The sequence below is a fragment of the Micropterus salmoides genome, unplaced genomic scaffold (assembly GCF_014851395.1).
Source record: "Micropterus salmoides isolate LMB-PRFRI ecotype aquatic unplaced genomic scaffold, ASM1485139v1 Ms_hic_scaffold_11, whole genome shotgun sequence".
NCBI lineage: Eukaryota > Metazoa > Chordata > Actinopteri > Centrarchiformes > Centrarchidae > Micropterus > Micropterus salmoides.
This window is the reverse complement of record NW_024040152.1, coordinates 11,969,973-11,990,857: the sequence shown is the minus strand read 5'-3', so window position 1 is coordinate 11,990,857 and position 20,885 is coordinate 11,969,973. Positions and strand designations below refer to the sequence as shown.

Sequence of the window (20,885 nt, the reverse complement as noted above, 5' to 3'; positions counted from 1 at the left end):
TTCTCTTACTCTCCAACAGACATTGCGCACACTGACGCTTAATTAATTTATACATTTAGCCAACCAGCTCTCCTCATTGCTCATTAATTAAGAAAATGTAGTCACCTGTGACACTGCTTAAAAGCGCAGAAAGCACGCATAATATGTAAATGCAGCGTGACAGGCCAACTATGTCTACGGCCATGGCCTCGGACCCAGGTAACAAAACACGCAGCTTTTCAGTTTATTTGTCTCTCCATTTCTTCTAATGTGTCTGTAAAACTGGTAAAGCTTGTACGGAAGACGCAGTGAACTTGCGGACTGTTGAGGGCGTTTCATCGGTCCAACAGGTCAGCCACAATGAGAAGCATGAACATTTGATGGCTGTCTATCCCAAACTAACTGGTGACCAACATGTTTTGTCCTCCACAGAAACTGGAGGGCGTCGAGGACAGACTGCTGACCCTGTCTGAAAAGATAACCCTGTGCAACAGAGTCCTGACTGACCTAAAGGATCTAAGTGATGTTGTAGAGGTGAGCTCTTCTTTCTCTACTTGGATCCTTGTGACTTGTTGCAGATTCTAAAGTTAATCTTATGTCCCACAGAGAAAATCTCTCCAGGATGTGTCCTTACTACGCAGAAGTGACCAGAAGTGTTGGTTTTGTTTGTCCTCTTTGATAATAAACTCAACTAAGAACTGTCATTTGACTGCAAAAATGGTTATTAAGCAGAAGATGCAAACATTTCAGTGACAAGGATAAGGTTTTATTATTATATTGCTCTCAATTCAGAAAGTTATTTATAATACTTTATACAAAACCAAGCATAAGCAAACATTTTCACATTATACAATCTCTTTAAAAAAATACAAATCCTTAACAATTCCTCACTCTTTGGGTGTCCAGACATTCCTTTGGAAGCATATCACCGTGTTGCCTGCGCCCCCCCCCCCCCTTTTAAAAATATTGCTGCCCATTGGGGGAGGGGAAAATGTTGGTGCTGGCAGAAATACTCAGTTTCCAAAAATCACACTGGCTATACATTTGATCAAACCATGTGCTTCCAAAACAATGTCACCATCATTCACTCTGCTTGCTGATTAAAACACGGCAGCAGCTTTAAGTTTGACTTTCATTGGTGAAGATGAGCCAGATTATCCACATGTCAAATATAAATGTGAAAGGCTGAGATGATTACAAAGCAAGCCCCAATGAAACATGTTTATGCATTAAAAGAGAAAACAATCCATACATTTGACCAAAAATAATTCTTAAAACAGAATCAGTCATTCTTTCAGTACTCAAAACAAATCCAGTTGGTTTTAAACGGCATGTAAAGGATGTGGTCAACATTCATGGGAACAGTACTTGGATGGGCACGCTGCAAAGTCCAGATTCACACCACTCCAAATGTGGAAAACAAAATGCTCTATGCTGGAGTTCAGGAAACATGCGTAACATATGGATTGAAAAGGCAGCTTTTGACTCTGGAGTTCAGCACATAAGGTTGTAGCAGAATATCCTTTCATGGAGGGAGGAACAAATCTTGTCTTGGAATCACTATTTAAATGCCACACTTCAATTTGCATAGTTGTTTAATGACAGTATGCATGTATGAGAATATATATTTGATGTATGAGCTTGACTCCTGGCAGTAATTTCAGAGTGCCTTAACAGGGAAATGGTAAGTTAACATTTTGTAATCCAATGGAGCCAAACAGACTCTCTTACCTAATACTGCATATATGGAATGGTTGAGCACAAAATGTGTAACTGGAGCCTTTCACAACATCTTAACCGCCTTTGAAGGAAAGCTCCACTGAAAATATGGCAGAAGGAAACAAAATAAAAAAATCAAGACACAATTTATGCGACATGCATGTCAGTTTGGTTAGATCCTACAGCCTGGACCTAAAATGCAGAATCACATCACCTGCATCTGTTATGTGGCAGATTATATTTTTAGCAATGCTGCATTAATGACTTTCTACTGGAAAACGATAGACTCTAGGAAAACCATAAGCTTTGTCTCAAGGCTTTTGCTGTATTGCAATCCACTGCTGTGATTGCCTGAGACTCAATGAAGAGGATTGGCATGTCAATGGCAAGTCTGAAGCAGAGACTGTCAAGGTAAGGAGGCTCAAAACAGTTCTGTTGTAAGGCCATGTGGCTCTACACTCTTAAGATACAGGGCATATGCCTTCGATCTATCATCATTGCATTGTGTCCCATGTGAAACAATACTGTTGGATCATACTCTGAGCAGGTGGCTATGAAGTACATATATTGTTATTATGGGGACTGTACAAAAGCCCAGCTGCTAGTATAATTATTCAACTAAACACAGCAAAAACTTCTGCATAAATGTGACTGGGGGAAGAATGCAAGGATAGAGGGTATACTTTCGCTCCAAACTCTGAGAGTTAGTAATTCAAAAGTCTATACAAAAATACAAATTCTAGAATAATCTACACGTTTCTCAAAGATGTTTACACTAAGGTGTACTGTATTTACACTGTCACCAGGACATAGTCTTTTAAATGCTACTTTACAGCAGTTGTATACAAAAATCTGTAGTGGTGCTGCACCTCAGCTAACATTAGCTGTCAGATTACTCACTTTACAACTTAGTGTGCAATTAACAGGGAAGAGTGCAGCGAAATGTAGGGCTACTGCAAGTGTGGGGCATCTGGTAAAAACTGTCCGAGTAACACATTAAGGGAACCAGAACCCAGTATCCAGAACCAGTTGACTTGATGCATCCCTGAGAGGGTCACAACCCTATGAAATATGGGATGTTGACAGTAGTTCCTTACTTTTTCATTGTGGCAAGCAGATCCTAGAGGAAAATTTGCTTCTGTGCAGTCTATAACTATTGGTGTCTCTTTCTCAAACTTGCTTTAAACAATACCCATTACGTTCTTAAAAAAAAAAAAAGCAATTCAGTAACATAAAAACAGCTCAACTTAAAAATACAACAAGTGATTGGAATAAATTAATATATTTCTCTTCTATCTTGAAAATATTACCAGTATAATGAAAGAATCAAGCATTTAAATAAATTAACATGTACAAATTTAAATTAGTTAAGTTATAGGCAACTTATTGATGTATTGACTTAATTTCAGGCAGATCTGGTCACAGGTTCTTTTTCTCAATTAGTAAACTGTCAAAAGAAGTAGAAAAGAATAATCACATTTTCTGGACTATACTAGTCTTCCTAGGAAACAAAAGTACTGAGGAAATCATGTCATACTGTATGACAGCAATGAGGGGCTATGTGGCCAACCCTCAAATTCCTACCGGGAGCAATGCTTGATAAAATTATAGTAAATTCCTCTAATATACAGTGCATTCTGGTCAGTTGCATACCAGCTTTAAGGATTTGTTCGGACCTGTAGTACAGTACAAAGATATACAGACAAGTTTTGGTTTCCTGCTCTGGTGTGATCTTCAAGCCAGGAAAATGGAACTCATCAGTGCATGGACAACACTCATTTTTCATTCAACCAATTCGAGTTGATATTGAGGGATATCATGTACATTTGATTATGTTTATAACAAAGGATTTGCTGCCTTTTCCCTGCATTAAAGTTGCTAAATCTCCAAAGCAAACTAATCTTGTTTCTAAAGTCTCAACAGAAATTATTCATAGTTCATGTATATATGTTGCGCAATGCCATACAGAACATAACGCACTGCAGGTACAGGGGGTTCGATGCACACACTATATAGAGAGAAAGAAGAGGTGTCACTGTGGAGAATAACTCGCGATGTGGGTGGAAATGATGCCTGTGGAATTGATGCCTGTGGCTGAGTGGGTGCAACCAACACATGGTGGCAGACTCAGAAGTCAGCTCTAAGTATTGCCATCAGTGGCCATGTTGAAGTCTTCAGCGACCAGCAGCAGAGCCTCAATGTTGGCAGCAGTCTCAGGGCTCTGCAGGGAGAGGAAGTCCGAGACATCCATGTTAGCTAACCCGTCAGATGAGGGAGGGCTGGTGGCAGTGCTGCTCACTATAGTGGAGAAAGTTTGAGCTGAGCCGGAGGAAGAAGTAGTGGGGGCCTCCAACCTCACCTCACCACCCACCTTGGAGGAAGACTCGGGAAGGCAGCACGAGGAAGATGAGGTGGCTGGATGGTGAAGAGGCTCTGGGGGTTGTAGCGGTGGGGGAGGAGGCGGCTCTGATGGTTGAGGCGGTGCTGGGGCTGAAACAATGGAGGAGGCACTCTTTGAACTCTTATCTTTAGCAGAGTCCCTGCAAGCACACTGGCACTGGCAGGATTCCTCCTGTTTGATGATGATGACTGGCAGGCTGAGGCCGATCTGTTGGACTGAGCTGCCTGAAAACACAAAGAATGTAAAGTTAACTGAAAACAAAAAGGACAAAACAAAGTGGCTAAGTTGATTGAAATCAAATATCTTGCAAAGCATATTAAAAGTGAAATATTTAAGAGGTGAGTAATGACTAATTTCTTAGAAGTTGGTACTCATTAGTTAATTGAGAAGAGGACAAGAGTTAATGCCACTGGTACTCAATTGATGACTTCAAGCAAGTGATCACTTGCTCCTTAATAAGAGTTAACTTTGAGTAAAACTGCAATCAGAAATACTTTGGCACTACTCTTTTGAAGAGGATAATAAGGATAATATATAATTGATCAAACCATGCCAAAAATTCTGATTTCAGCTTCTCAACTGTGAGGATTTGCACCTTTTCCAAAGCTTTATATCATCAAAATAAATATTTGTTTTAGATTTGGACATTGAAAGACAACTCTTGCCCTTTTTCACTCTCTTCGTACATTTTACAAACTAAATGACTAACTAGAAGAAAAATCTATTCAATATCACTTGACATTACTTTTTTCATCACTATCTAAACACTGTGGACGAACCTGCAGTACTTGAGTGTTAAGAGTGGGGTGGTGATGGAGCAATGGATAAGACAGATGCCTTTGATGTGAGAGACCTGGGTTCGATTCCCACTGTGACCCATCCACCGTTGTGTCCCTGAGCAAGACACTAAACCCCTAGTTGCTCCAGAGGCGTGCAACCTCTGACATGAATAGCAATTGTAAGTCGCTTTGGATAAAAGCGTCAGCTAAATGTAAATATATAATATATATTTAAGACTGGTCAAAATCATCTTCATCTTGATATCTGTGCAACAATACCTGTTCTCTTCTCATCCTGAATGTTTGAAAGTTATTGCTCCTGTGCTGTTTACTGTTCAAATGTTTTATCAAACATTTTAAAGGGATGCTGATTTAACTGTTCTAGCACTGTGCATTAATTAAGCATCTTGGAACTGCATTTGTGTAATGAAACCATTGAGAGAGTTAGTGGAACTCTGACACCAATCTACCATTTAATTAATCCTTAAAGCTAAGTACTGCGGTGGATGTCAAAAAAATTTATGTTTTTATTAAAGCCCTTTGGCTAAAGTCCACAACATCGAATCACTTTTCATTGACTTACCAGCATTTCCTCCCACTGGTATGGCTGTAGTGAAGAAAACCTTTTCCACTTTTGGAGCTCCTTGATGTGGCTGTAAAAACAAACAAACACCACAGTTCAAGCAGGATATAAAAAGCTGGAGACACGCTAGAGTATTATGAGGTTGATTTGCACCATATTTCTAACTGTACTAAGGGGTTGTGGTTGATGTATGTTGTATTAAAAGTAATACCAATGAGAATATTAAAAAAGAAAAACCATACCTATCCCCACTGTTTTGCTTTACATATTAATTTGTTAAATTTATGTTTTTGCAGAATTACTTAAGTGACTTACAATTACTACATGTGTCAGAGGTTGCACGCAGTGGGAATCAAACCCATGTCTCTCACACAAAAGGCATATGACTTTTCCACTAGGCCATTGCCACCCAATGGCGCAGTGGATAATACCGATCAAGTCACCACTTGTCTGTGCAAAAGCTGTGTGTAGCATTACTCACTGCTTGCTCTGGGTTCTGCTGGCTATTGGCAGCACTGCTGAGGATCCACTGGAGGTTTTGGTCAGACATGACCAAGCTGGGCTGCAACAGGTTCTGGGTGGGAGCTATGGTGATGGTGGCAGGAGTGGCAGGCAAACCAGTGCCAGAGTTAGGGACAGGGTTGTTAGCCAAAGGCACAGGTTGAGCCACAGCTGCCAAAGCGTCTGTTGTGGAGGCCGCAACAACAGACACAGCAGCAGGGCCTGGAGCTGTGGTGGTCTGTTCTGGAGCCACTGGAGGAGGAGCGGTGATGGGTGGTGGTAGAGGAGTGGTCTGTGTGGCACTATCAGGCTGCAGGAATGTGGGTGGCAGTGCCACGTAGTGCTGGGGGGTGACGTTGCTTGGAGCTTGGACAGAAGCCTGGGCAGGAACATCAGAGATCTGCTGAGGCCCGGCTAGTTGCGTGAAAGGAGTAGGCTGTGTGGAGCTGATAGTAGTGGTTGCAGAGGCAGGGGTGGAGGCCAGAGAGGGAGAGGTCTGACTGAGCTGGGAAGGAGCCTCCATGACTGCAGTTGTGTGGCAACAGGAAGAAGAGGAGGTAGGATTGAGAGAGAATGAGATGAGAGACGAGCCATCAGTCACTACTGGGTGGGCAGAGGTCTCTAGGCTGAAGGGTTCAGCAAGGCTCTCTGAGGAAGGAAAAAAAAAAAAAACACACTCCATCAGTGAACAAGAACATTCAATACAATGCAACCTGACAGATTTTGATATGTACTGACCGTTGGGATGGGCATCATCTTGGCTGACACTATTTTCAGGACTCTGGAACATAAGCTCAAAGATTTTCACAGGGGTCACGTTGCTGAGGTCCAAATTTTGAGCCTGTAATAAAATCAAATCTTAATAAAACCATTTTGTGACTTTACAACTACAACAGCCAGGAACATTTTACTTCCAAATTCTTATTACAGTGAAAATTGAGGTGTCAAAATAGCTGCCTGTTAATTGACATATTTACTGTATATCTTGACAACTCCTCAACATCTTCAATCCAATGTCTGTTTGGCAAAGCTAAAGCAAGGCCAGACTTACGTTATGCATGTTCTCTCGAAGCTCTGAATCTGTAGAGATGAGGCTCAAATCACTGAGGCACAGCGAGTGATTTGCATCCTGTAATTAAGAGATGAATGGGACCTAATTAAACTTGCCACTGCTATGGGATCAAGTGCTGAGTCATGCAAACAAGATACAGGAACTAAATTGGAAATGAATGCGACGCCTACTGTATGTTAATGTACAAATCCAGGCTTTATGTGAAGGCACACTTTACCACAAAAGGTAAACTAGCAGGTAATGGGATCATTACTTTTCCAACTATTCCTTTTTAGAAGAAGTAAAAATGTGTATTCATACAATTAGTTTAATCTACAGCTACTTGTGTTGCATAATAAATTTCAGATTTGCCGTGTTTAATGCAGTGTAGTGTGAACCCCTCAAGCTGCAAATGTTCGCATTTTGCGGGTATGCAACTTTTGTTTTTGCCTAACATGCTCTTTAGAATGACTCCCATCAAGAAATATAACTTCAAGAAATGCCCCCAACATCAACAGGCACATGTTACATAGACTGTGCATGGAGAGCATGGCAACTGTGCCGACAACAACAGACAAAGTCTCCTACACTGAGAAGTTGCTGTTCTGTGACTCACTTCGGAGAGCGGATGGGTGAGGGTGACGCTGAAGGGCTGTCCTTTGTCGTGGCCCCGGATGTGACTCTTCAGACTGTACTGGCTGCTAAAAGTCTTCTCACAGCCATCACTGGGACAGTTGAATGGCTTCTCCCCTACAGAACGAACACAGAGAGGGAATAACGCAGAATGGTAAGAGCTCATTTTTACAGCATAATCTTAATTTACGTCACAATAAAAAACACAAAACTATCGACAATGTCAGTCAGACAACGCCCATTAACTGTAATTAAATACTCCACAACATATTGATTGCTCAATGTTAAACTTACATTTCATTGCTTTATAGCATGCACACAACTGGAAACACTGGAAAGCAGTTTGAGCACTGAATCTAATATTTCTCTATCTTTTCATCCAACAGGTGGTTCTATTAGATTAAAAACAAAGGTCAATTCTCCTAGACTGGAACATGAGTACGTTTAGGAGATCGACAGGTTGGTCTGATGCTCTACAACATTCTTTCAATCTACAGTTTGGGAGAATCACCCACATAAAAAACTATATATAGGGAACCACATATTAGAAACCAGCTGGACAGGAGTGGGTAGCTAGCTATCTGTTCAGTAGCTGGTACTTTGGGAGGACCTCCCTGAACAAGCACATGATGCAATTGGGGGAATTTCCAATTTAATTTTTTATTTATTAAGTATAAACCCCCTTGAAAACAAGATGATGCATCTTGTTTCTGACACAAAACATGGAAATTTACAGGCATTAAATACATAAATAATAATAATGACAATAAAATTAAATAATCCAAGTCACACAAAACAAGATCATCTAGAACACACACATAAGGGCTCTCCCACAATCCGAAACCACACACATTGCATCTCTGTTACAAGTGCCATCTGCACAAAACTAATGAAACATCAAATAAATTAACACTTCCAAACAAAACTTTGTCAAATATTATGTCTAAGTACTATTATTTTTTTTTTATAAACTTAGCTTCTAAGCCTACATGAGCACATCCTTTTTGGCTATTGCTCTTTTAACTATATTTCTTCCCAGACTTTTGAAAGGAAGGCATAGTAAAGACAACAAAAATGTTTTTGGCTGCAGGGAAATTATTCAAATTTACTCAGTGTGTGGGAGGCACTGGTAACAATGTAAATGCAAATCAGTCATAGCTGAAAAATGGCCTTGTTCAAGCTTCCCAAGAGAAATCAGGGTTACATAAAACAAACCAGTAATATGTACCTGTGTGTGTCCGTACATGTGTTTTTAGGTGATGACTTGCAGCAAAGGCTTTGCCACAGCCATCATGGTCACACCTGAAGGCAAAGACAGGAAAAAAAAATGCAAAAAATGCTTGAGACACGATGCAAATAGACAGTGATGAATTTTCAAGAACAGCGAGTACCCATGACTCATCATTTACATATCACCCCCTATATCTGTACAGCAGATGGGAAACTAATGTACGAAATAGTGTATCTCACCATTATTTTGGGTCTCTGTCTAACCAAAATGCAGTTCCCAATACAACACAGTCCTAAAAATTGAGTTTGTGTAATAGTAGTAGAAGTAACAATACATTTTATTTCCAACACCCTTTATGTTTAAACAAATCCCAAAGTCCTACAGATTTTAAAAATACCTTGCATAAAAATCACAGACAACATTAAAACTGACAAAATGAACTAGCTGTGAGTATCCAGTAGTATCACAGTTCCTTCATCTTCTACTAGGGGTGGAGTGAACCTGGTGTGCTTATAATAATGCTCACCGGAATGGCTTTTCCCCAGTGTGTGTGCGAATGTGCTTCCTTAGGTCGCTGAGTGTGGTAAAGTACTTCGTGCATCCCTCGGATTCACAGTTGAATGTCTTGCCTGTGTGGAGTCTCTGGTGTGCTTTCAGTCTGCAGAGACAATCGAGTGTGTTTCATTAAACCACAGTGGGAAACAAACAAAGCAAAGTGGCATGAAACATCATGTGCTGCCTTCTGTTCCTCATTTTAAGAATGCCTTAAATGCACATGGAAAAGACAGTTGAGTCCACATTCAGATGACAACAGAATTTAGTCAGACACGACTGAACCAAGTACACACACTATTGCAACACTATTGGTCGTATAAGAGAATCTGGGTGGCATGGAAGGTTGGGAGAAGAAAGAGAACCCACCCGTGTGTGGCATCAGTTAGCTGCCCTGAATAACAGCCTCTGACAGGCAGTTGATGGCAGTGGCACAGATCCACCAAGCCCCAGACATGTTGTCATAGCAACCGAACCAATACAGACCAGAGGGCTCAGATGTGGACTACTTAAAGTCACAGCAAAATACAGCAAAATCTAATGGTGAAGTTGCTACAACTGAAGATCGTGTCTGGCATTGGCCAAAATAGTCTAAAACTGTAATTGGGCCCTAGTGTTGTAAGTGTGGATTTAGAAAATTTTAAATGGTACAGATACTCATCTGCACTATCAATCTCAGACAGCAGATTTACCAAATTTTAATCTTAAATGATCAAACTCAAAAACCCCAAAAAGGGGCAGAAAATAGCAACATAAGATGAAAACTGTAGGATTTAGGCCACCCTTTGTTACCGTTGCTATGTTCCCGGGTTGTGTGTGTGAGGAAGTTGATTTGAGCGGGGTATTTTCATTTAGGGAGAATGGGTAATTAGAAAAAAAGCTAGGAATTATTGAGGGCAAACACACAGGACACAGCCCCCTGAGATGACAATGTTCTGCTTTTGGGCTTGGTATTGTGTCATTTATGGACTGTTTATTTTGTTTTTAAAAAAGTTCTGGACTGATTATCTGTTTTGGCACCTCTGATCAAATAAATGCCCTTAACCCTTTAACAGAATTTGTAGGCTGCAAGGAACATACTTCAAATACTGGTTTTTAGTAGAGATGTAATAGTTTGAGAATTGCATATCGTGATTACAGTGACCAAAATGATCACGGTTATCAGTATTGTCACGGGATTGTTAAATAATGCTGATAAAGTAAAAAAAGTGACCCCATACACAATTTGCATAAATAAAAAATGAGTCTTAAGAAGACAGTGAAAGTAATTGCAATGAGCCCAACAACTGACATAAATACAGAGGAGTCTTTATAAGACTTCAAAGCTTTTCTCCTGTTGGAATACTTTTATAACCAATCGACGACTGCCAGATATTAAATGAACAAAGCAAGTTTGGTGGGTAACTTAACTAGGCAACATGTTATCATGTGCAATAGGCGGATAGATACACATGATGCATACAGCAGCAGAACAACATGTGCTGTTTTTACAAAAAACAAAATACGACCACTACAGACCTCAAACTCCAGAGTGCTGTCACAGCCGCCGCCATCTTTTTACTGACCCTTTTTTAATGATAATTAAAATTTGTAACGGTAATACAAACAATAAAAATACAAATTTTACTGTGTTTTATCATTATCCCAGCAACCTTTCCATCCCTAGTTAGAAGAAAATTAACTGCCAGCACACCTATATAAATCTTGGAAAATTATACATTTGAATTATACTGAATTCATTATTTTGTGCCCATCTCCATATTATATTATTTTATGAAAGTTAGACATTTCTGTATTGTGACAACACTAGCTGGGCCTCCCACTTTATGGCAGGGCCTGCCTAATAATTGACAAATTAATTTATATCATGACACGATCCAATCTTTATTACTTATACTAGAGTTTCCCAACCTTTTTTGGCCTGTGACTCTCCCTTTAGGTGACCTGAAGGCTGACAAACTAGACACGTGGGTGATAACAAAACTACTGTGGTGATTATGATCCTTACAGCGATGTGAGGCGAATTACACACAACACAACAAAGGTGTGTGAAGGCTTACCTGTATAATGTGTTAAAGGCCTTCTCGCAGCCTTGCACATCACACTCAAATGGTTTCTCCTTGGTGTGCACACGGACATGAATCTTGAGGCTGTAAGAAGTGAGGAAAGCCTTTCCACAGCCCTGTTGATTGCACACAAATGTGTACTCGCCCCGGTGAGTCTTCTGGTGTGTCCGAAGGTTTCCCGCCGTGCTGTATGTCCTTGTGCAGCCTTCAAACATGCACTGGTAGCGCTTCACCTGATAAATGATGAAGAGGAGGGGGAAATTAGTGGCTAGAATTATTAAATTCAACTGTCTTGAAGCTAAGGAAAAAGACAGCAATGCTTCTTTTAAAATCATTTAAATAGTCTTTAAACTATTTCAAAGCCAGTGAGAAAGTAATTAATATCAGTAATAACCAGCCTTTCCATACGATAAAGTGGCAGTTTAAGTCAGTGTGACCTTTCAGACTGGACTCAATGACTCAGCCACCCGTCAGCACATGAAGCAGGTGAGCACAAAGGACAGCGATGATGACTACAACTGTGAGAGATGGAATCTAAAACCAAAATCCAGAAAATCACATTGTATGATTTTTAAATAATTAATTTGCATTTTATTGCATGACATAAGTACTTGATCACCTACCAACAGTAAGAATTCCGACTCTCACAGACCTGTTAGTTCTTCTTTAAGAAGCCCTCCTGTTCTCCACTCATTACCTGTATTAACTGCACCTGTTTGAACTCCTGTTAGCTGTATAAAATACAACTGTCCACACACTCAAACAGACTCTAACCTCTCCACAATGGCCAAGACCAGAGAGCTGTGTAAGGACATCAGGGATAAAAATGTAGACCTGCACAAGGCTGGGATGGGCTACAGGACAATAGGCAAGCAGCTTGGTGAGAAGGCAACAACTGTTGGCGCAATTATTAGAAAATGGAAGAAGTTCAAGATGAAGGTCAATCTCCCTCGGTCTGGGGCTCCATGCAAGATCTCACTTCGTGGGGCATCAATGATCATGAGGAAAGTGAGGGATCAGCCCAGAACTACACAGCAGGACCTGGACAATGACCTGAAGGGAGCTGGGACCACAGTCTCAAAGAAAACCATTAGTAACACACTACGCCGTCATGGATTAAAATCCTGCAGCGCACTCAAGGTGCCCCAGCTCAAGCCAGCGATTGTCCAGGCCCGTCTGAAGTTTGCCAATGACCATCTGGATGACCCAGAGGAGGAATGGGAGAAGGTCATGTGGTCTGATGAGACAAAAATAGAGCTTTATGGTCTAAACTCCACTCGCCGTGTTTGGAGGTAGGAGGAGGATGGGTACAACCCCCAGTAACACCATCCCAACCATGAAGCACGGAGGTGGAAACATATTCTTTGGGGATGCTTTTCTGCAAAAGGATGACGGATGGATGGGGCCATGTATCGTGAGATCTTGGCCAACAACCTCCTTCCTCAGTAACAGCATCGAAGATGGGTCGTGGCTGGGTCTTCCAGCATGACAACAACCCGAAACATACAGCCAGGGCAACTAAGGAGTGGCTCCATAAGAAGCATCTCAAGGTCCTTGAGTAGCCTAGCCAGTCTCCACATCTGAACCCAATAGAAAATCTTTGACAGCCCCGAAACCTGAAGGATCTGGAGAAGGTCTGTATGGAGGAGTGGGCCAAAATCCCTGCTGCAGTGTGTGCAAACCTGGTCAAGAACTACAGGAAACGTATGATCTCTGTAATTGCAAACAAAGATTTCTGTACCAAATATTAAGTTCTGCTTTTCTAATGTATCAAATACTTATGTCATGCATTAAAATGCAAATTAATTATTTAAAAATCATACAATGTGATTTTTTGGATTTGTACCTATGAGTGTACCTATGATAAAAATGACAGACCTCTACACGCTTTGTAAGTAGGAAAACCTGCAAAATCAGCAGTGTATCAAATACTTGTTCTCCCCACTGTAGTTCCTCTAACTTACTGTATTGATCCTCTTAGGGGTAAAAAAATAAAATAAAAAATGAGACTAAAATACTGCATGTTTACCCCTGGTCGTATTAGATGAGGTAGATTAGCATGTGACATTTTTTTATTGTAACGTCTTAGAATAGGATATTTGTTTGGCAAGAGTTGTGGCCGAAATGGCAGCGCAATTTACATTAAGGGAAGACAACTGAAATTACATTTTTATGAGCGGCCTAATGTCACAGCTGCATGTAGGGCTGAACAATTAATCAAATATGACCTACTGCAATTTTTAAATCGCAGGAGGTGCAACACTTGTTAAAGGCAAAATGTGTGTCAAAATACCATTTTAAATTAAATACTGTTGTACTGCAGAGACACATTCTACAAACTAAAGAATACATAGGTTAGGTACAGATCCTTGAAAAAAAAAATAAAAAAATCACACTATAATCATTTAAATATATTTTTCCACCACAAAACACAGCAATCAGCTGTACTTTTGTACTATAAAGTACTATTACAAAAAAAAGAACTCATGTTAAGTCTCTTGACTACACTTAACAAATTAAGGATCATCTTTGTTTATGTTATGCGTTTCTGAAAAAAAACAAACAAACAAAAACAATATTGGCCATTACTTCCTTAAATATCAAAATCGTTATCGGTCTAGGAGAGGGGTGGGATTTTTTCAGTTGGATACTTTTAAAATCTAGCTGTCTCTTGCTAGTTCTCCAATGTTGCTGACCCCAGCTTTAAGAGATGTTTTTGTCAGTTTGGAAAATAACTGAATCATCAGTTAAAACCCTAAACTGCTCATGCAACTTAGAAGGCTCAATGCTTCACTTCAGGGCACATATGTCAACACACGTAGTTAAATTTTTAATCATACAATGAAAAGGACAAAACCTGCTTAGCTTCTACATATGCAGTGAACGTGATATAAAGCCGATTACATTTCTTTTCAGTCTTACTAACAAACACTAATCTGAGTGATGGGTAGTCTAAGGCCATTCATTTTGATTTTAAGGATGTGGGAGAGATCGTTTGTTAAACAAACATCCATGCAAAGCCACCGTGGGAAGCCTGCTAAAGCTTGTAGTTCAGTACTGTATTCATCTCCCACACCATCGTGACTCTTCTCTCCACCACCAGTTCGATCACTGTGAGAGCATTGTATGCTTTGGTCTCCCACATACAGTGTGAAAGACCACTCCATTACAAATTAAGAGTATTATTAGTATATACAGTGTTTGCTTGACATTGCTCATTATTAGGTTTTTTCCTGACATCTGCTGAAAAGGAGGCTAGAATTTTCTGTTTGTTGTTCCCAGGAAATAGCCCCTCCTGGGTCTGCTCTTCTCTCCTCTTGCTTTCAAAGGCAGGGTGGCTAAAACTGTTCTTATGTAGTACACACTAAATTAAATCTATACAGCATAATTTTGTACCACATCACAGATATTACCAGCAGCACATGAGCGCCACATTTTACTACACACTCCGGGATTTTATGTAAAGGCGCAATAGAAAGGCAGTACAGTTTTATGTGCAAAATCAAAATACTATTAAAAAGTAGCAAGATGGAGCTTCATTTTGTTAGAGGATTCTTCCATTTCGTGGTGTGTGCACAGCTGTTAGGATATAACATAACTTAACATAACATTCTCCTTCTCCTCCTTAGTTATTTCTTGTTGTTGCTATTGATTAGAATAGTGGGGTCTACAATTAAGATAACTTTCATAGCATAAAAACTTTCTCAGTGTATACAAACTCAGTTGACACTAACAAACTGATCGGTCCTTCCACAATACATTGTTTCAACTCCATTGATTAAACCAACATTTCAGATAAAAAACAGCAGAGGAGAAAAGTGCTCCCCAGTGGGGCTTGTGTTCATTATAATATTAGGTGTATAATATTAAGTGTAATATTAGGTGTGTTATATCCACCTGCTTCAAGACAGCCACCATCATTCCTGTACCTAAAAAGTCTGCAGCGTCTAGTCTAAACAACTACCACCCTGTGGCACTCACCCCCATTCTGATGAAGTGCTTTGAGAAACTGGTTCTTCAGCACATAAAGAACACCATCCCAGCCAGCCTGGACTCTCACCAGTTTGCTTTCAGAACCAACAGATCCACAGAGGATGCCATCTCCACTGCCCGCCACTCAGCCCTCACACACCTTGAGAAAAACAACACCTACATCAGAACGCTGTTTGTGGATTTCAGCTCAGTATTCAACACTATCTCCCCCATGAAACTGATTGGTAAACTCAGCACTCTGGGTTTAAATACAACACTCTGCAGCTGGATATTGGACTTCCTCACAAACACACCCCAGTCAGTTCGGATTGGCAGACACACCTCCTCCAACACCAGAGCCCCTCAGGTCTGTGTGCTCAGTCCCCTCCTGTTCACGCTGTACACCAACAACTGCATCCCCCGACATTGAGAGAACTCTATTGTGAAGTTTGCAGATGACACCACCATCATCGGCCGGATTTCAAACAACGAGGACACGGAGGAAATTCATAATCTTGTAGAGTGGTGCTCAGAGAACAACCTACTGCTCAACGTCAGTGAAACTAAGGAGCCGATCGTTGATTTGAAGAAGAAAGAGATAAAGACACACAATCCTGTCTACATCAGTGGAGCTGAGGTGGAGTAGGTCAACAGTTTCAGGTTCCTGGGAATCAGCATCACAGAGAACCTGACATGGTCATCTTACATCTCCACATTGGTGAAGAAAGCCCCAAAACGCCAAATTCCCACGCCCAGTTCTTGTCAGTTTTTACAGAGACACATCCTGACTGGAAACATCATGAACTGGCATGGTATGTGGACGGCCCAGGACCAGAGGGCTCTGGAGCATGTGATTCATTTATAAGTGATTCAATATTAATGTATATTGTCTGTTAGGGTTGGGCTGATAGACGATGCCATCGTCCATTGACGATGGCTGACAGACATAACAATGTTGAGCCGGCATCGTGATTGTAAAACCCCCGCACAACCAGCAAAAAAAAATCTCAAATTTTCACATTATACCATCCTGTGAAAGCAGGTTTTAATGAGGTCTTATTATTGTTTTTAAGTATGCTTTGCACCTGCCTCGGAATTTTCTTCTCCCCACACTCTGACACACACCTACACCTCAGGTAAACACCCCGGGCTTGCCCTGCCTTTCTCTCGCCCCCCTCTGCTCCATTTTTTCCATCAGCAGTATGTTTTATAAAGTCGCCTAAAAGACTGAGAACTCGTCTTTTTTCCCGTATTTCCACCTGCGATCCCTTATAACAGCAGCAGGTGAGCCACACGTTGGCTTACTGAGGTAGCCTATCAAACAACTGAAACCAACATCTGCACCTTGTGGGTTCACCGTTGCTTTACCTGTTCCGTGCATAAAATATCCACCGCAACTTGTAATGTAAGTTAATAGTCTACCAATTTTTTTTTTTTTACAGAGTGAAGTCTGTGCGAGAACACATGCACACATGACGACTGCTGCTTATTGTGTACCCCGCCAGGAACAGGATTTATCACAAACCTAACAAAATAATTAACAGCCTTTTGCTTTGATGTGTGTGTCACATACAAGAACATTCCTTGATGGGAATATAGTGTGTGTATCATCTGACATTTGAAACAACTGGCTAAAGACAGGACTGGGTTGTTGACCAAGGACTCACTGCAGTCCTTCAGCACCCAGCCTCTTATTCAGAAAGAACCAGCTGCTTTACCAGTGCACACTTGCTGTCAGATGGTTTTATACTTCCACTAATTAGGCTGGGATAGGTGTCAAAATGTGGCAAATTTTCCACATGTACACAGATAGGAGAGAGAGGGTGGTAATTGGGACATGCCAAGGTCTAGCACTGAGTGGAAATGCTGTGGAAGCAGGGTAACATCACCAACAGACATGAGCTGAACTCAACTGTCTATAGGAATTTCTGAGGATGTATGGGAATCTATATTGAAAAACATTCATTCATCTTCAATATGTCAAAGACATCGAGTGATTCAATTTAAAGTTGTTCATAGACTGCATTGGTCTAAAGTAAAACTGGCAAAATTTAAATCAGACATAGATCCTTACTGTGATAGATGTGAAGCCGAACCAGGTACTCTGTCTCACATGTTTTGGCTCTGTCCAAAACTTGAAGTTTTTTGGAAGTCTATATTTAAATTTATTTCCGACACTTTGGGGACAGTCATAGAGCCTGATGCCATGATCTCTGTATTCGGCATTGTACCGCAACATTTTCACTTAAATCAAAACAACAAAAGCCTCATAGCATTTACTACTTTTTTAGCTCGACGGCAGATACTGCTTAAATGGAAAGACAAGTACCCTCCAACTTTTAAAATGTGGCTCATTGATCTCTTATACAATCTGACCATGGAAAAAATAAGGTATGCTACCGCAGGCTGTGCCTATAAATTTTTTGATATCTGGCAACCGGTTCTGGACCAAGTTAGGAAGGTGGATCCCTCTCTACTTACAATTTCAGAGGAGTAATATACTGTACATACTTGTGCTTTCTTCTCTAAAACATGTTAATGAATGTTTTTGTTTTTCAAATTAATATGTGTATTGGTGCAACAGGTGGGGATTGTTCTTGGGTGGGTGGGTTAACATAAAAAGGAAATGTATTGTAAAAGTGTATCTTATGTTTGATAAGATGTTCAATAAAAACACTTTGAGGAAAAAGACATGAGCTGAACTCTTTAGTGCATTGAGGTAGCAAAATCCTTAAACCATCTGCTGCTCTGATTCGCATTCAGCTGAAAGGACTGAAAGGCTTCCACAAACCAAACCAAGCAAGTACATCAACAATAACCAAACAAAACCAAGCAATACTTCAAAAATGACCAAACAAAACCAAGCATTTCAGCAATACCAGATTCTGCTGACTTCTACCCTCATCTGTGTTGTAACTGTTGTGAAAATGATACAACACAAATTGATCTATTGACACAAAAAGAAGCTGCTTATTGAAATCACTGTGCACATGTGTTCATCATACGCATTCAAAGTAAAAGGTAACTGCAGTTATTTAGGCTTACCTCTCTCTGCTTGGTCTCTGGGCACTCAGAGTGCAGGGTGAGGGTCGCCCCCTCTATGTTGCGTGGCATGGGGGTGGAGCCTGGATTTATTGTGAACTGGATCTGGTCTGGAGAAATGGTGTGGTGCACATAACCCTGTGACATGCCATCAGGGTCTGTCATAAAGGCCAGAGACCCCTCCTCCTCATCTCCATCACCTTCCCCTTCAGTCAGGAAGGTGACCCCATCTTCGTCCCCTCCACAGTGACCCTCCTCTTCGCCCTCCTCATCTAGCCGGATGGGGTCCCGCTCAATGAGCACTGTTGTGCGGTCGTACACCCGACCAGAGGACGATGAAGGCTCAGGAATCAGGTCATTGTCTTTGTCGAAGTGGATCTTGTCTTCTTCTTCTTCGTCGTCCCGCCCCAGGTGATCCACCTGGACCTCAAAATACATAGTCGCCTCTGTATGAGGGCCATTCTCACTCATGGTCCTGGTGCCTCTCCTTCCTTGGCAAGGAGGACTGCACCTGAACGTTACAGCCTGAAAAATAAATGAGTAAAATTATTTTTGTTAATTTACGCAAGGCAACTTTATTTGTATTGCACCTTTCAATAACATGGCAATTCAAACAGCTTTACAGACAAAATATTATCAAGACATAAGATAAACAAAAGTGTTATGAAAAGACACATAACAGGGTTTAAAGACTAAAATAAAATAGAAGATGGAAATAAGGCCAAATTGAATAAAACAAACATGAGAATGAAAATTACAGTGCAAGATATGAACATTACATTTAATTTAATAAAAGTCACTGCCTAACAGAAATGTGGACCTCACGTTTTCTGGAAGATTGTTCCAGACCTGTGAGGTATAAAAACTGAATGCTGTGTCTCCATGTTTAGTTTGACTCTTGTAATCAAGCCTTTCCCTAAAGATGTGAAAGGTTTGGACTCAGATCTAACATAGCAGTGGACCACACGTGTGATCCTCCATTCAAAATAAAGAGACATTATAGAAACGGTTTAAGTTTATTATCCTAACACTGAATATGCTTCTAGAATGCACTGCATCTTAGAGGCCTGTTCTGACATCCAGTAACAACTACCAACAACTGGCTGGACCAAGCCTCAAGTATGAGTGCTCTCTCTAGAGAGGGGCTTTGACTATGCTAAATGCCAATGTGAATACGTTATACTACTGCTAAAGCAGACTTCCGTGTGTCAATCAAAAGAAAGTAAAAAAGTGCAAGTATTAAAATATTGAGTTTTCTAGTTAAACCCACAGTTAATGACACATTAGCCCTGTTTAGGGGAAACTAACGATACCACGCCGAGATCTAGAACTTTCTGATTTCAATGACATAAGTCACGAGACAGCAGCGGCCAGACTCGAGCTTATTTAACGGCCATGACTGATGATTTTCAATCGATTATAACCAGAGACGGTATAACTCACCTAGCTAGCTTTCGTAAAACGTTATGAGTAACGTTAAGTTAACGTATGAAAGATGTCAAACTCACAGGACAATGCCAGTTAACTGTTCTATAGTCGAGACGGCTGGCTAACGTTTACGCAGTTTAATTACAAACAGACTGGCTTTATAAACACAAATACCAAGTGTACCCCGTTTGACTGACAATGCAGTAACGTTAACTTTACCCTAACCTACCTGTCACGGGACTGGGGTAGTTAGCCCTACACAGTTAGCAGGCTAGATAACAAACCCCTGGTCGATATGACGTTATTCCAAATAATACATATTGGTCACATCGTTATTAGCCTCAGATCTGTCGCTATCGGAATAACGTTACTACAAACAGAAATCAAACAGTAGTTTGTGTACTTATCCAATAATATTCTATCATTAATCGCGTTTTTAAGTATAGTTATGTGGCTTTGATTGCAGTCAACCTAACGCTAACGTTCCACATTTCTGTATTTAGCTTGCGGGCGCCAGCAAGCAGCTAAATGAACGTTAGTTAGCTAGCTATACGCTGGCTAAGTCACATATCACTTATTTCTCTACACATGCATAGCTCTGCTAACTAGCAACAATCTAGCTCATAGCTAAGCTACAGAACGAGCTAGTAACGTTGGCCAGTTTACTGTCGATATTACCTATCTTCACTGCAAGGATAACAACTTTCATGTTACCAAGTCATAACCTGCCATGTAAACGCGTAAGTTCATCGACTAAAAGGAAATGACATTAAAATATATTTACCTGGTAAAATGTAAGCCTTAACCCTATGCTTTGGATGTTTAGCACTTTCTTTCTATCCCCTCCCTAGGATACCATACGTCACAGACTCACAACCATTCGTGATGAATTATGGGAAATTAAACATCATTCCTAATGCTAAATTAAAATATCAAACTTTATTCTTT

The 20,885-nt window shown here is 40.6% G+C and overlaps 1 protein-coding gene across 3 annotated transcripts; it reads right to left on the bottom strand.

Moving 5' to 3' along the window:
• Positions 1-940: 940 nt before the first annotated feature.
• mtf1 (metal-regulatory transcription factor 1) lies at positions 941-20,831 on the bottom strand. Of its 3 annotated transcripts, XM_038710907.1 has the most exons (12): positions 20,722-20,831; positions 18,513-19,034; positions 11,490-11,728; positions 9,404-9,535; positions 8,875-8,948; positions 7,630-7,763; positions 7,014-7,091; positions 6,701-6,803; positions 5,943-6,610; positions 5,462-5,531; positions 4,070-4,323; positions 941-3,919 (listed from the first exon to the last, which is right to left on the bottom strand). In XM_038710907.1, the coding sequence occupies exons 2-12, from the start codon at positions 18,978-18,980 to the stop codon at positions 3,839-3,841; spliced, it is 2,301 nt and encodes a 766-aa protein (XP_038566835.1). In that variant the 5' UTR covers positions 18,981-19,034; positions 20,722-20,831; the 3' UTR covers positions 941-3,838. The 3 variants fall into 3 exon arrangements, with proteins under 3 accessions (XP_038566835.1, XP_038566833.1, XP_038566834.1); XM_038710905.1 differs by having other exon boundaries at positions 941-4,323; XM_038710906.1 differs by lacking the exon at positions 20,722-20,831 and adding an exon at positions 20,167-20,333 and having other exon boundaries at positions 941-4,323.
• Positions 20,832-20,885: the final 54 nt, after the last annotated feature.

Bases quoted from the DNA above. Each gene is read 5' to 3' on its own strand.
- mtf1 (XM_038710905.1), bottom strand. From the start codon at position 18,980: ATGAGTGAGAATGGCCCTCATACAGAGGCGACTATGTATTTTGAGGTC. The intron at 6,611-6,700 runs GTCAGTACATAT...TTCCTTCCTCAG, and splicing joins AGATGATGCCCATCCCAACG to AGAGCCTTGCTGAACCCTTC. The intron at 5,532-5,942 runs GTGAGTAATGCT...TTGTTTTTACAG, and splicing joins AGCAGAACCCAGAGCAAGCA to CCACATCAAGGAGCTCCAAA.